The 13,594-nt window shown below is 55.4% G+C and overlaps 1 protein-coding gene across 1 annotated transcript in view; it reads left to right on the top strand.

Moving 5' to 3' along the window:
- Gcn1 (GCN1 activator of EIF2AK4) overlaps window positions 1-13,594 on the top strand; it is a 62,847-nt gene that overhangs the window by 47,896 nt on the left and 1,357 nt on the right. Inside the window, exons 39-56 of the mRNA NM_001168664.1 lie at window positions 855-923; window positions 1,092-1,230; window positions 1,317-1,513; window positions 1,615-1,757; window positions 2,965-3,082; window positions 3,190-3,405; window positions 4,897-5,061; window positions 5,643-5,804; window positions 6,054-6,146; window positions 6,415-6,558; window positions 6,662-6,931; window positions 7,217-7,330; window positions 7,702-7,932; window positions 8,542-8,735; window positions 8,849-8,963; window positions 11,504-11,600; window positions 11,872-12,020; window positions 12,393-12,500. Coding sequence (NP_001162135.1) covers window positions 855-923; window positions 1,092-1,230; window positions 1,317-1,513; window positions 1,615-1,757; window positions 2,965-3,082; window positions 3,190-3,405; window positions 4,897-5,061; window positions 5,643-5,804; window positions 6,054-6,146; window positions 6,415-6,558; window positions 6,662-6,931; window positions 7,217-7,330; window positions 7,702-7,932; window positions 8,542-8,735; window positions 8,849-8,963; window positions 11,504-11,600; window positions 11,872-12,020; window positions 12,393-12,500 — 2,724 coding nt within the window. The remainder of the gene's footprint in view (window positions 1-854; window positions 924-1,091; window positions 1,231-1,316; window positions 1,514-1,614; window positions 1,758-2,964; window positions 3,083-3,189; window positions 3,406-4,896; window positions 5,062-5,642; window positions 5,805-6,053; window positions 6,147-6,414; window positions 6,559-6,661; window positions 6,932-7,216; window positions 7,331-7,701; window positions 7,933-8,541; window positions 8,736-8,848; window positions 8,964-11,503; window positions 11,601-11,871; window positions 12,021-12,392; window positions 12,501-13,594) is intronic.

Raw genomic sequence — 13,594 nt, 5'->3', positions numbered from 1 at the left:
GTCAAATCCCCAGGAACTGGAGTTGCAGACAGTTGTGAGCTGCTGTGTGGTTGCTGGGAATTGAACCCAGGTCCTTTGGAAGAGCAGACAGTGCTCCTAACTGCTGAGCCATCTGTTAACCCCACCCCACCCCCCACCCCCTACACACACACACACACACACACACACACACACACACACACACACACACACACACACACACACACCTCCTCTTGTTTTAACAGAGTCTTACTAAGTAGTTCTGACTCTTCTGGAACTTGCTGGGATTACAGGTGTGTACCACCATGCCTAACAGTTTTAGTTTGAGTTTTTATTTTTAAATTACATTTTAACATGGTCTATGGGCACACACCTGTGTGCATCTGGAGGCCAAGGGACAATTTGAAGGAGTGGGTTCTCTTCTATGTGTCACCAGGCAGCAGGTGTCGTTACCCACTGAGCTACCTTGCCAGTGTCCCATGAGGCATTTCTGCTTTGAAGATTATTCCCTAAATCTGAATGCGCCTCATCAAGCCATAAACATTTTAAGGTAAAGAAAGAAAAGAGGACAGTGAGATTTTGACAGCAAAGTTCCAGAAGTAATTTCCTGAGGATCCACGGGCAGTGCTCCCAAGAAAGAGCTGGAAGGCTCTGCTGGACTGGGCTTGTGTGTTTCCCTGAGCAGTTGTGCCAAGCCTTCAAGGAGGTGCTGAGAAGAGGTGTCCTATCCAGTTACCCAGATGTTTTGTGAGCCATGAGGCCCTCCCTGTCTCTCTCTGTTGTCAGAATGCCGGTGTCAGGGTCCACAGTGGAGCAGGGCCTGGAGAAGACAGGGGTCGGGTCTCTCCCTGAACCAGTGTCTTGTGTTGTTACAGGACTTGGCTCCTTACCTGCCCAGTGTGACACCTGGCCTGAAAGCCTCACTCTTAGACCCTGTCCCTGAGGTGCGTATGGGCATAGCCCAGTATCTGGAAAATTCCTTCCTGGAAATTCCCCCGCAAGTCACATGTGTGTCTCTCAAGCGAAGGGAAGAAGGCTGGGGTTCTTCCTGCTTCTTCGTGGTCCTCACTGAGCCATATCTCCATCCATGTCTGTTGTGGCCTATGTGACAGGTGCGCACAGTGTCTGCAAAGGCTCTTGGGGCCATGGTGAAGGGCATGGGAGAGTCGTGCTTTGAGGACTTGCTGCCGTGGCTGATGGAGACTCTGACATATGAGCAGAGCTCTGTGGACCGCTCAGGCGCTGCCCAAGGTGAGACCAGAATAAGCCCAGAGGCTGGACAGGAAGCCTTTGAGGGGCTTCTGGGTCCAGTTGTTGATTTCATCCTTGTCCTTCAGGGTTGGCTGAGGTAATGGCTGGCTTAGGAGTAGAGAAGTTGGAAAAATTGATGCCAGAAATTGTGGCCACTGCCAGCAAAGTGGACATCGCACCCCATGTCCGAGACGGCTACATCATGATGTTCAACTACCTGCCTATCACCTTTGGGGACAAGTTTACCCCTTATGTGGGGCCCATCATCCCTTGTATCCTCAAAGTAGGTACCAGTGACAGTGCTGGGGAGGGAGGAAGACAGGAGGACAGGATCCCTTCCTGCCCTTCAGTAAGCCCCGGGCTGACCGCCCTCTGCATGTTTAGGCTCTGGCTGATGAGAATGAGTTCGTTCGTGACACCGCCCTCCGTGCCGGCCAGCGGGTCATCTCCATGTATGCTGAGACAGCCATTGCCCTGCTGCTGCCCCAGCTGGAGCAAGGCCTCTTTGATGACCTCTGGAGAATCCGGTGAGAAGTGGCCCCACCCCAACTCTTAGGAACCCTAGTTGAGAAGTTCGTGTTGCTGAGAACTCTCAGCTCTCCACAAGGTCCCCTCATGGCCATTTTATCATCCTGGTTTCCTGAAGCAGAGGTGGATCCCTCCCCCTGCGGGGTGTGTGCGCATGTGCACACGAGTGTGTGTGAAGTATGTGCCGTCCTCCCTGGATCATACGTGCTCTTCCATGTTATAAAAGTTACCTACTTTACGTGCATGAGTGTTTTCCCATGGCGTCTGTACACCATGTGTGTGTCTAGTGCCAAAGAGATCAGAAGAAGACATTGGATCCTCCAGAACTAGAGTTATGGATGGTTGTAAACCGTCGTGTGGGTGCTCTGCAGGAGCAGCCAGTGCTCTAACCACTGAGCCTCCATACATACTTTAAAAATAAGTTTGGGGGCTGGGGATTTAGCTCAGTGGTAGAGCGCTTGCCTAGGAAGCGCAAGGCCCGGGGTTCAGTCCCCAGCTCCGAAAAAAAGAACCAAAAAAAAAAAGTTTAATCCTCTGTTTTGGTGTGTGTGGTGTGTGTGTGTGTGTGTGTGCATGCGTGTGTGTGTGTGTGTGTGTGTGGTGTATGTGTGGTGTGTGTGTGCATGTGTGTGTGTGCGAGAGTGTGCATGTGTATGTGTGCATGTGTGCTCGAGTGTGCATGTGTGTGGTGTGTGCATGTGTGTGGTGTGTGTGTGTGTGTGTGTGCATGCGTGTGTGTGTGTGTGTATGTGGTGTATGTGTGCATGCGTGTGTGTGCGTGTGTGGTGTACAGGGGTTGAGCTCAGGGTATTCTGCATGTTGGGCAAGTGCTCACTGATGAATAGTGTCCAGTCCTTTTCCCCGTGACAGAAGTAGCACTAGTAGAAAGTGCGTGAGGCACCAGATGTGGCTGCGCATGGCTTTAATCTCAGCACTCAGGAAGTAGAGGTGGCGGGTCTCTGTGAGTCTAAGGCCAACCTGGTCTACAAAGTGGGTTCTAGGACAGCCAGGGCTACACAGAGAAACCTGTCTCAAAAAAAATAAAGGAAGAAGCAACAGCATAAGGATCTGTGACCAGATGATGCTTGTCTTAAGATCGCCACCATGGGTGTTTGCGGTACATTCCCTTGAAGTCATCTTCTGTGCAGTAATGGACCCTACCCTAACACTGTCCCTGAGGCTGTATGACTCTGCTCTTGGCCTCAGGTTCAGCTCTGTTCAACTCCTTGGGGACCTCCTGTTCCACATCTCTGGGGTCACTGGGAAAATGACCACAGAAACAGCCTCTGAGGATGATAACTTTGGAACTGCTCAGTCTAACAAGGTGAGGGCCTGGCGCTGGCTTCTTCCTCACAGCTATGGAGTGCAAGCCCTGACGCCATGCTCTGGAGGCCTCACCCTGTATTCTCTGTCTCCCTCTGTGGGTCACAGGCAATCATCACGGCCCTGGGGGTCGATCGGCGGAACCGGGTCCTGGCAGGGCTCTATATGGGCCGCTCAGACACCCAGCTGGTGGTGAGGCAGGCGTCACTGCACGTGTGGAAGATTGTCGTTTCCAACACTCCCCGCACCCTGCGAGAGATCCTGCCCACTCTCTTTGGTCTGCTGCTGGGTTTCCTGGCTAGCACGTGTGCAGATAAGAGAACGGTGAGTTTGCTGGGCCTGGCCGCGCCCCAGCCCTAAGCTCGTCCTCTCAGAGCTTGGGGAGCTGGAGGGGAACATGGGTGGGCATCCTCTATGTAGCAGGGCAACATTAACTAGTTCTTCAGCCATTCAGCAAATACTCGCTATGTGCCACACTGGGGCCCACTCTCATGGACACAGTGGCAAGGAAAGGAATCTCCCTCACTTTTAATGAGGTATTTATCAGTCTGGTAGTCACAGGCATGTGTCAGATGTGCTTGTGGCAAGTGCAGCTCACAAGCACTCACACCTACAGTAAGACCTGTGGCCCAGAGAGGTCCCGACGCTTCTCAGAAGTGGTCTGAAGATGAAGTTAGTGAGCGCTGCCCAGCTGGGGAGGTGGGAAAGCGAAGACAGCTTCAGTGGGACCTGTCAGACGACCTGCATCAGCTGCGCTGGCCCTGTGGGGAGCAGGGTGTACGTGGCTTAGGGAAAGCCAGGGCCAGGCCACTGTAGCTGGGGGGGTCCATGGGGAGGAGCTGCGCTGTGTGAGGTGAGCCGGCTGGGCGGAGAGAGACGGTCAGGTGAGGAGGATGCGCCCAGGCTGGACTGAATTCACCCTGCTCGTCCCCTTTGGCCCACTTCCGGTTGCTGGCCTTGGTAAGCCAGTGTGTATTCAGCTTTAAAGAAGAGTTGGTGTGATGCCTCAAGCCAAAGTTAATCTTTGTCCTTAAGTCGTTTGTTACAAATTAGTTCCTTTTGAGCAAAAGCACTGGGCTAGGTGTTGGCTGAGCAGGAAGCCTGGCTTTCTGTCCACTCTGGTGAGCTTCATGTGGGGTGTAAGGCTGACACTTGTGCTGTGCATGCATGTGAGACGGACCTGGTCTGTTTTGTTTATGTAAGTGTTTATGGTTTATTTTTGGGACAAGGATTGTGCAGGCTAACCTCAAACTCACGGTCCTCCTCCCTCAACATTCCCAGTGCTGGATTACAGCATGGGCCACCATGCCTGGTCTCCACCACACAGCCTTAAAGATAGAGCTGTTGTTTGGTTGTTTGGTTGGTTTTTGAATCATGTGTAAGTGATAATGTGTGTGTGAGAACATAGACGTGAGCATAGGTGCCCACAGAAGACAAGTGAGGGTGTTGGGTCCCCTGGAGCTGGGCACCAAACAAGGGTCTTTCAGAAGAGCAGTGAGTCAGGGCTCTTGGCACTGAGCCATCTTCCTGCCCATTTTGTTTTGTTCTCTTTTGTTTGGTTTAGACAGAATCTTTGTCTGAGGCTGGCCTTGAACTCAGGGCAGCCAGTTCCCTGCTCTAGCCTCTCCCACACTAGAATCATAGGCACAGTGGCAGGCAGCAGTAGCTTCATTTTCGCTGTGCGTTCAGTGTCATCTAAGGAGGTGACCGCTCAGGTGTGGCCTCTGAGCTGCAGAGCCTCATTCTGGAATTGCTGTCTGGGCTCCCTGGGTTGGCAGAGACTGGGTGTGCTGCTGACTCCCTCTGTGCTGACAGATTGCAGCCAGGACGTTGGGAGATCTTGTCCGGAAGCTGGGGGAGAAGATCCTCCCTGAGATCATCCCCATCCTCGAAGAAGGGCTAAGGTCTCAGAAGAGCGATGAGAGGCAGGGCGTGTGCATCGGGCTCAGCGAGATCATGAAGTCCACCAGCCGGGATGCTGTGAGTACCTTTACAGGGTCTGCAGCCGTGGGGGACGAATGGCTCACTCTGGAGGGTGTAGTCACCAGAGTGCGTTACCCACCGTGTGCAGAATGTGTCCTCAGCTAAAATCTCAGCAAGAGGCCTTAGGAAGCCAGAGACGACTCTCCTCACTGCGTCCCTCAGTGCGTTAGACTCCATGTGTGTGCCGCCTCCCTGGGGGAGGGTGGCAGAGGCAGGAGGGTCGTGTTTCCTGGGCACAGAGCCCTCACCAGGCCTATTGGAGACTAAAGATTTTCTAGCACAGGAAGCGTTTGGTTTAGAGGTCAGACCGAGGAACTCGTCTTTCCAAGAGAGCTGGAGGGCAGGTCTTGGAGCTCCTGCTGTGGTCTGTGGAGTTCTGTAGAAGACAGGAAGCAACTGGGACTTAGCGATTACGTGAATTTTTAGTTACTAATTCTCGGTGAGGGGCTCCTGGGCTGCTCAGGTGCTCTCTGTCTTTTTGTACTTCAGTTTCATGGTCAGAGTCGATAGAATGGTCTAGCACAGGGATCTGGCTGAGCTGGGGTCCCGGCCACATGCCTATGCTTGGCTTGTTGTAGGTGCTCTATTTCTCTGAGTCCCTTGTGCCCACGGCACGGAAGGCACTATGTGATCCCCTGGAGGAGGTCCGGGAGGCGGCGGCCAAAACCTTTGAGCAGCTGCACTCCACCATTGGCCACCAGGCTTTGGAGGACATTCTCCCGTTCCTGCTGAAGCAGCTGGTGAGTGGGTCTCCCTCACACCGACCAATGTGGCCTTTACTGTGTGCGACAGCGAAACACAGGGGAGATCGCAAGATGGCAGGAATTTGGGCTCTGCAAGGGAGTGGGTGCCACAAGATCTGATGTGGCTTTGTGCCTGTCCTTGAACAGTAAGTAAATATGGGTGACAGGGAGGTGAGTGGGGGAGGCATCCTGGCAGCAGGGATGCGGTCGGAGCCAGCTCCTCAGTCCTCCCCATGCTCCTCTCAGGATGACGAGGAGGTGTCAGAATTCGCCCTGGATGGTCTGAAGCAGGTCATGGCCGTTAAGAGCCGTGTGGTGCTGCCCTATCTGGTACCCAAGGTAAATCTCCACACACCGCACACACCCCAGTCCAGGGGCTTCTGTGCATGTGCAATGGTGGGTCTGGCAAGGTACATCAAGGAGCTCAGGTACTCCTTTGTCTTTCAAGATGTGTGGGAGCAGGCCCTCAGGTCAGAGCCAGGGAGTGGCCTCCCTTAGTGTGGGGAGTGGGCTCCCTTAGGCAGAGTGGGGAGTGGGCTCCCTTGGTCCTTTCTCCTAGACCCCAGTCTGTAATTGCTGTCAGGATGACACTGTCTCTGTTCCCCAGCTGACGACACCACCTGTCAACACCCGGGTGCTGGCTTTCCTCTCATCTGTGGCTGGCGATGCTCTGACGCGTCACCTTGGTGTGATTCTCCCAGCAGTCATGTTAGCGCTGAAGGAAAAGCTTGGGACTCCAGACGAGCAGCTGGTACGGCAACATGGCTGCTCCTCTAGCTCTTCCAGGGCTGCCACAGCTGCCCTTGCTGACTTGGAGACTCCACGCTCAGTGCACGCATTCCCTGTGCTTTTAGGAGATGGCCAACTGTCAGGCTGTCATCCTCTCGGTAGAGGATGACACTGGGCACCGGATCATCATTGAGGATCTGCTGGAGGCCACTCGAAGCCCTGAGGTGGGCATGAGGCAGGCCGCCGCCATCATCCTCAACATGTACTGCTCCCGCTCCAAGGCTGACTATACCAGCCACCTGCGCAGCCTGGTCTCCGGCTTGATCCGCCTCTTCAATGACTCCAGCCCTGTGGTTCTGGGGGAGAGCTGGGATGCTCTCAACGCCATCACTAAGGTGAGGCTGCTGACCTCTGCTGTCTGTGGGTGCCGGTGCCGGTGCCGGGTCCGTCTCCTGGGTTCAAGCGGTGTTCCCACCTCAGTCGTCCAGTGGAGGGACTGCAGGTCTGTGCCTGAGGGGGCCGAAGGCTGCAGACATTTGTAAAATGGTTCCAAATGGAGCCTCTGCTGCCGTTACCCAGCCTCAGCACGGGTGACTTGAGGCCAGCCCTTCTCGCCCCCATTGCCCCATGTCCCGAGAGGAAGGTCTGGCCTCATTGGTGCTTTCCCCCAACCCTCACAGAAGCTGGATGCCGGCAACCAGCTGGCCCTGATCGAAGAATTCCATAAGGAAATCCGCTACATAGGCAACGAGTGCCGAGGGGAGCATGTGCCGGGCTTCTGCCTTCCAAAGAAGGTGAGCCGGGGCCTGGGGTATAGGACGCTGCAGCCGCCGCCAGTCTGTCTGTCTTGCCCCATCGTTCGGTGCTGCTCTGTGGCGCCCCCTGCAGACCGGGCTCACAGTGCCCTTGGTTTAAGCTATGAAGCGTCTCAGCCACAGCCAGTGAGTGGTCGGGGGTGGCGGCTGTGCACGTCTCGTGTTATCAGCCTGTTGGGTCCTCCACCCTCCAGTCAGGTCCCAGCCTCTTGGCAGTGACTGTGGCTCAGCCACGTTATTGACTCATGGAGTTGGAGAGAAGATGGCTGCTGGAGTGCTTTGCTGAGGGTGGGGAGTTTGTAGGCCTGGGGTGTTTGAGACTAGACTCTCAACTCTGGTTCTCTTGTCAGGGAGTAACCTCCATCCTTCCAGTGCTACGGGAAGGAGTCCTCACAGGCAGTCCTGAGCAAAAGGAAGAAGCAGCCAAGGCCTTGGGCTTGGTGATCCGCCTGACGTCGGCCGATGCCCTGAGGCCCTCTGTGGTCAGCATCACTGGCCCTCTGATTCGCATCCTTGGGGACCGGTTCAGCTGGAGTGTGAAGGCGGCCCTGCTGGAGACACTCAGCCTCTTGCTGGGCAAGGTGAGTAAGTTAGGAATTTTAGGATTCTAACCTATTCGCAGGAGACCGACATGTGATGTCCTCTAGAGGCAGAGGGAATGCACCATAGACGGAGCGGGCTCAGTTCCGAGTCGTGCTGTAGCTCTGTGAGCAGACCTTAGAGCTGTGCAGCCTCTGAGCCTGCTGTGGGTGCGCTCAGAGAAGCTGGAGTTCTCGTCCTTGCAGACAAGCTGCAGCCTCATGCAACCAGGGCCACGGAAGGGCCACGGCCTCCTCTACTCATCAGCTGAAAGTTAGCAGTTCTTAACCTGACATTGAGGCCTCATGGGGGTCACGGGGACTGCATATCACAGATTTACGTTACCGTTTGTAACAGTAGCAGAATTACAGCTATGAAGTGGGAATTTCATAACTTGTGTTGCTGGGGTCGCCACAGCGTGAGGAAGGGCGAGAGCCACCGCTTTAGATGGAAGCAGCCAGACAGATTTTCCTGCGTGTCCCTGGGTCTTCTCTGCTTAGAGCGGTCTGTTCCTGGCTGGGCGAGCTTGGCTAGCTCACCGGTGTTCAAGGTCAGTGTACCACGACCTTGATGTCTGAGTCCTGACTTCAGGTACGGCAATTCTCCCACAGGTCGGGATCGCCCTGAAGCCCTTCCTGCCCCAGCTTCAGACCACCTTCACCAAAGCTCTGCAGGACTCCAATCGGGGCGTACGCCTCAAGGCTGCGGATGCCCTAGGGAAACTCATTTCCATCCACATCAAGGTGGACCCCCTTTTTACAGAGCTGCTCAATGGAATCCGTGTGGTGGAGGACCCAGGTATAAGGTACGGCACTGCCTCGGGAGCGCTGTCTGCAGGCCATGCCGAGCAGATGGAAGGCAGGAGGTGGGGAGCCCGGGGAGCCCGGGGTTCATTAAGGCAGTGCGTTTCTTCCCTAGGGACACCATGTTGCAGGCCCTCAGGTTTGTGATTCAGGGTGCGGGCGCCAAAGTGGATGCTGCCATCCGGAAAAACATTGTCTCACTCCTGCTGGGCATGCTGGGCCACGACGAGGTATGGCTGCGGGTCAGTGGCTGCACTGCAGAGCCTACTGCTTCTCGTCTGCGCTTGTTCTCTCTGTGTTGTGTGGGTGACTGGTTCAGCTGCCAGCTGGGTGTGGGCAACACTCCCCTTCAGATGCTCTGGCAGTCAGGGAGTCAGGAAGTGTTTATGGTGCTGATTTCTGGAGTCAAACCAAGCAAGGTCTTACGGGTTTTGAGCATGTGTTTGCCCTGAGCCCCAGACCTTCCCCAGTTGCTTCAGCTTCAGTCACTTTCTCCGCTTGTCCCCTGATGTCCCCTGATAGAGCAGACCGCTTCTGGGGCCATGCAGAGCCCTGTTCTCCTGCAGCAGCTGTTGCAGGGGCCCTGGGGCTCTGGCTGTGCCGCCCCATTGGTCCTACAGTTGGGAAGCATTGGCCCAGCTCCCATGCCCTCCTTGCCCTGGCAGGACTCAGGGCGGTAAGTCTGTGGGAGCACTTCTGTTTCCTCCACAGACAGCCCTCTGCTGTGGCAGCCTTGTATGTGTGTGTCGTGTATGGTGTATGGTGTGTGTAGGGAGGAGTGGGGGGGGGGGTGAGACAGGGTTTCTCTGTGTAGCCCTGGCTTGCATTGTAGACCAGGTTTGAATTCACAGAGATCCCCCTGCCTCTGCCTCCACAGTGCCAGGATTAAAGGTGTGTGCCACTGCCCAGCTCAGCAAGTTCTCCTTAATCACATCTCGACCTTACTTTTTTTTTTTTTTTTCCGGAGCTGGGGACCGAACCCAGGGCCTTGCGCTTGCTAGGCAAGCGCTCTACCACTGAGCTAAATCCCCAATCCCCCGACCTTACTTTTTTTGAGGCAGGATCTCTTCGCTGAGCCTAGAGTCCCCCTTTTAGGCCTGACTGACTGGCCAGTGAGTCTCTTGGGGAACCTGGCTTTTCATGCAGGTATCAGGTGTCTGAACTCAGATCTTCAAGCTTGCACAGCAAGCATTTCACCCACTGAGCAAACTCTGGTTTTTTTGATACAAGGTTTTCTGGGTAGCCCAGGCTGTGATCCTGCCTTATTCTCTCTGATGCGAGTGCTGCAAGTCTGAGCTAAGCCTGGCTCCTGTGGTATCAAATGCTGTGCACAGCCACGGTGGGTACTGGATTGCTGTGCCCATGGCTCTGCTTTTGGCCCCTAGTGGCTGCTCTCTGACTGCAACCCCAACTCCCTCATGAGTAGGAATGTGCCTCGTTGTTGCGGTTGGTCACGGTCTCTGTCCTAGAGCTTTACAGGGCCAGTGCAGCAAAGGTTCGGATCTAGGCAAACTTGCATTTTCCACAGTAGAACTTAAGGTAGCTCATGTGGCCAGAGGGTGTTGGAAATAGTCCTCAGCGGGCTTAGTGCTTAGAGACTCACGCGGTGGACAGCCTATTCTCAGCTTATCCTCAGATTGAAGATGGCAGTCAAGAGTCAGCTTGGTTTAGCTTCCTAGTCATCTAGTCTGAATGTGTTTGGTAGGTTGGTTAGGGATTCTATGGCTGTGATGAAGACCACGACCAAAGCTAGCTGGGGAGGAAAGGGTTACACATCCTGGAAGGAAGGCAGGGCAGGAACCTGGAGGCAGGAGCTGATGCAGATGCCTTGGAGGGTGCTGCTTACTGGCTTGCTCCCCAAGGCTTCCTCAGCCTGCCTTCTTACAGAACCCAGGACCTCCAGCCCAGGGATGGCTCCACCCACAATGGGCGGGGCCACCCTCCCTTGATCACTAATTAAGATCACTACAGCTGGATTTTACGAAGGCATTTTTCTCCTTGATGTTCTGTCCTCTCAGATGACTTTACTTTTTGTCAAGTTGACTAAAACTAGCCAGCCTGTTTGGTTTGGAGGGATGAGGTCAGAGTGGGACTTAATCGCAAAATAGCATTTACTTAGACTCACTTCTCTTTATGTTTGGAGTAAGCTGGCCATGGGGTAGGCAAGATGCCTTTTGTGTATCCTGCCTTGGGTTTGACAGAAAACAGTCATCACAGGGTGCTGTGGACTTGGCTCAGTGGAAGAGCACTTGCCTACCTTGTATATGACTTCCATCTCTGACACCGCCCCTCCCTCCATAAAAAGCGTCTGTGCAGCCTGACGACACTTCTTCATACCATGGCTTCCGCATTACTGTCGTGAGGCACTGACAGCAGACAGAGCAGCAAGTCACTGGACGTGGGGTGGAGTAGGCGGGAAGAGTTGAGCGCGTCTTGCAGGCAGCGGTGAGGAGGCAGCTCTTCCGGCCAGCTGTGCTCTTGTGTCTGAAGCACTGTGGATGGCAGTCGAGATGCTAACCGGGAGGCATCCAGTGTGGAGCAGCAAGGGGCCATGCAATGTGGTACTGGTGCTGCTGCTGCTGGGTGATGGCTGCCAATTGCACGCACACTGGAGCTTCCTATATTAGGCGCAGTGTGGCATTTTTAACTCCCCAGCAGGTAGCGATTGGAGTGATTGGAGGTCCCAGTCAGGGCTGGGGATGTGGGTGCCTGGAGCTCCTGAGCTGAGGTTCCTGGCCATACTCCCTGTCACTCCCCTCTCCCCTGCCAGGACAACACTCGGATCTCTTCAGCCGGGTGCCTTGGGGAGCTGTGTGCCTTTCTGACTGAGGAGGAGCTCAACACGGTCCTGCAGCAGTGCTTGCTGGGTAGGCTGCTGCCCCGGCCTGGGGACAAGGGCGACACTCCTCTCCCTCCTCTGAAGGATCTTGGAGCCCTGGGCTACACTTGCCTTCAGGCATCAGCTGCTACAACAGACTGGTGTCCCCAGTAGCCCTGATGATGGCTGATCTTAGAACATAGCTGCATTTCCGGTCCCCAAGTCCGCACACTGGCTGGCTGGCTAGGGGATAAGCCCTGGATGTGAGCGCGGGAGTGAGCTGTGAGTGTGAGTTCACCCAGTTGTGTCCCTCTGCTCAGCTGACGTATCTGGCATTGACTGGATGGTTCGGCACGGCCGGAGCTTGGCGCTGTCTGTGGCTGTGAACGTGGCTCCCAGCAGACTCTGCACAGGCAAATACAGCAATGAGGTTCAGGACATGGTCCTCAGCAACGCTGTGGCAGACAGGGTAAGGCTCAGTCCTGTCCTCCCCGACCCACCCATGGCCACCCCTTGCTTACCCGAGCCCTGTGTGGAGTGGCGCTCAGTTTCTGGGTCCTGCTGTGGCTGGCTAACCTGTTAGGTGCTGAGTGAACGACCCCTCCCTCTGCGGTTTAATCATTTAAACTGAGGCGTGGGTTAGAGGAGCCCCACAGTCTCTCGATAAGGGGACTCGGCTCCTTGTTCCCGGGGCCTGGCAAATGTCTCAGTGAGAGCAGCTGGTGTGGTAATCAGGGACAAGATGGGCGGTGAGGGCCTGTAGCTCCTGGTTCTGCTGCTGCATGGCGGGCGGGAATGGGGTGGCTCCACCCTGTGTAGCTCTCGCTGCTGCTCTCCACAGATCCCCATTGCCGTGAGTGGGATTCGGGGCATGGGCTTCCTCATGAAGTATCACATCGAGACAGGAGGGGGACAGCTGCCACCCAGACTCTCCACCCTGCTCATTAAGGTGAGTGCAGGTAGGCTGCTGAGGAGTGGGGTGGAGACGATCATGAGGAGGACCCAGGACCCGAGCACGTGGGTTTAAAGCCTTTTTGTTTTTGTAACAGTGAGTGGGAGATGGGGGGTCAGGGGAGACTGGTGAGTTGTTCTCTCCTCCTGTGGTCCTGAGGGTCCAGTCAGGTTGTCAGGCTTGGCAGCCCAGCCGAGCACCTCACGCAGAGTCTCACTGTGCAGCCCTAGCCCAGTCTGCAGACACAAGGACGCCTGCCTCTGCCTCCCCTGGGCGGCAGTTAAAGGGGCACGCTCGTGCGCCTCCATGCCTGGAAATGGAGTTGGACCCTAAAAATCTCCTCACCTGTCTGGCTCCCTCAGCTGGCAAGGCACTCAGTGACTGCTGTGTAGGTAACCCCAGCACTTGGGAAGCAGAGCAGGAGAACTGAATTTGTGGCTCTCCTGGGCTTCAAAGTGACTTAGGGGAAGTAGGTGAGTGAGCCAGGTGACCAGTCGGACATGACAGCAGGGCTTCCCTCCTGACAGGCCCCACCTCAAACATTCGTGTGTGCAGGGGTCAGGGCCAAGTTCAAAACTCTGCCTCAGCTCCTAGGCAATTACAGTCTGCTGCGCTCGAACCTCCCTGAGTAACGAGGTTCCAGAAAGCAGCTGCCCTCCCTGCAGATGGCTGTTCCACTGCCGAGAGTTTAGGAAGGGTCTGGTCAGGTAGATGCTGTGGCCCATGCTTGTTTACTGACGGCTGCTGGCCTTGACCCTGAAAGAGTGCAGACGAACAAGGCAGGCGCGCCCCCCAGAGCTGCTGGACAAAGGCCAGGGTTAGGTAGAGCTGAAGGAACGGGAGGAACCTTTGAGAGAGGATCCAGGGACCCACACCCCAGGCAGTGTGACCAGCGACCACCAAGGCCCGACCGAGTACAAAGGATCACAGCCTTGTGAGGCAGCAGAGGCCTCGTGTGGGCCACGAGTCGTGAGCCAAGGGACTAGCAACACCATACAAGACGGGGAAGGAAGACATCTTGTCACCTGTCAAGGCAGGGACCTTTTCACACGTTACTTTGAAGGAGGAAGCAGGGCCTAGTGTCTGTGCTG

This window comes from Rattus norvegicus, chromosome 12, assembly GCF_036323735.1.
Source record: "Rattus norvegicus strain BN/NHsdMcwi chromosome 12, GRCr8, whole genome shotgun sequence".
Lineage (NCBI taxonomy): Eukaryota > Metazoa > Chordata > Mammalia > Rodentia > Muridae > Rattus > Rattus norvegicus.
The sequence above is the reverse complement of the archived record's forward strand: the minus strand, read 5'-3'. Positions and strand labels throughout refer to the sequence as shown.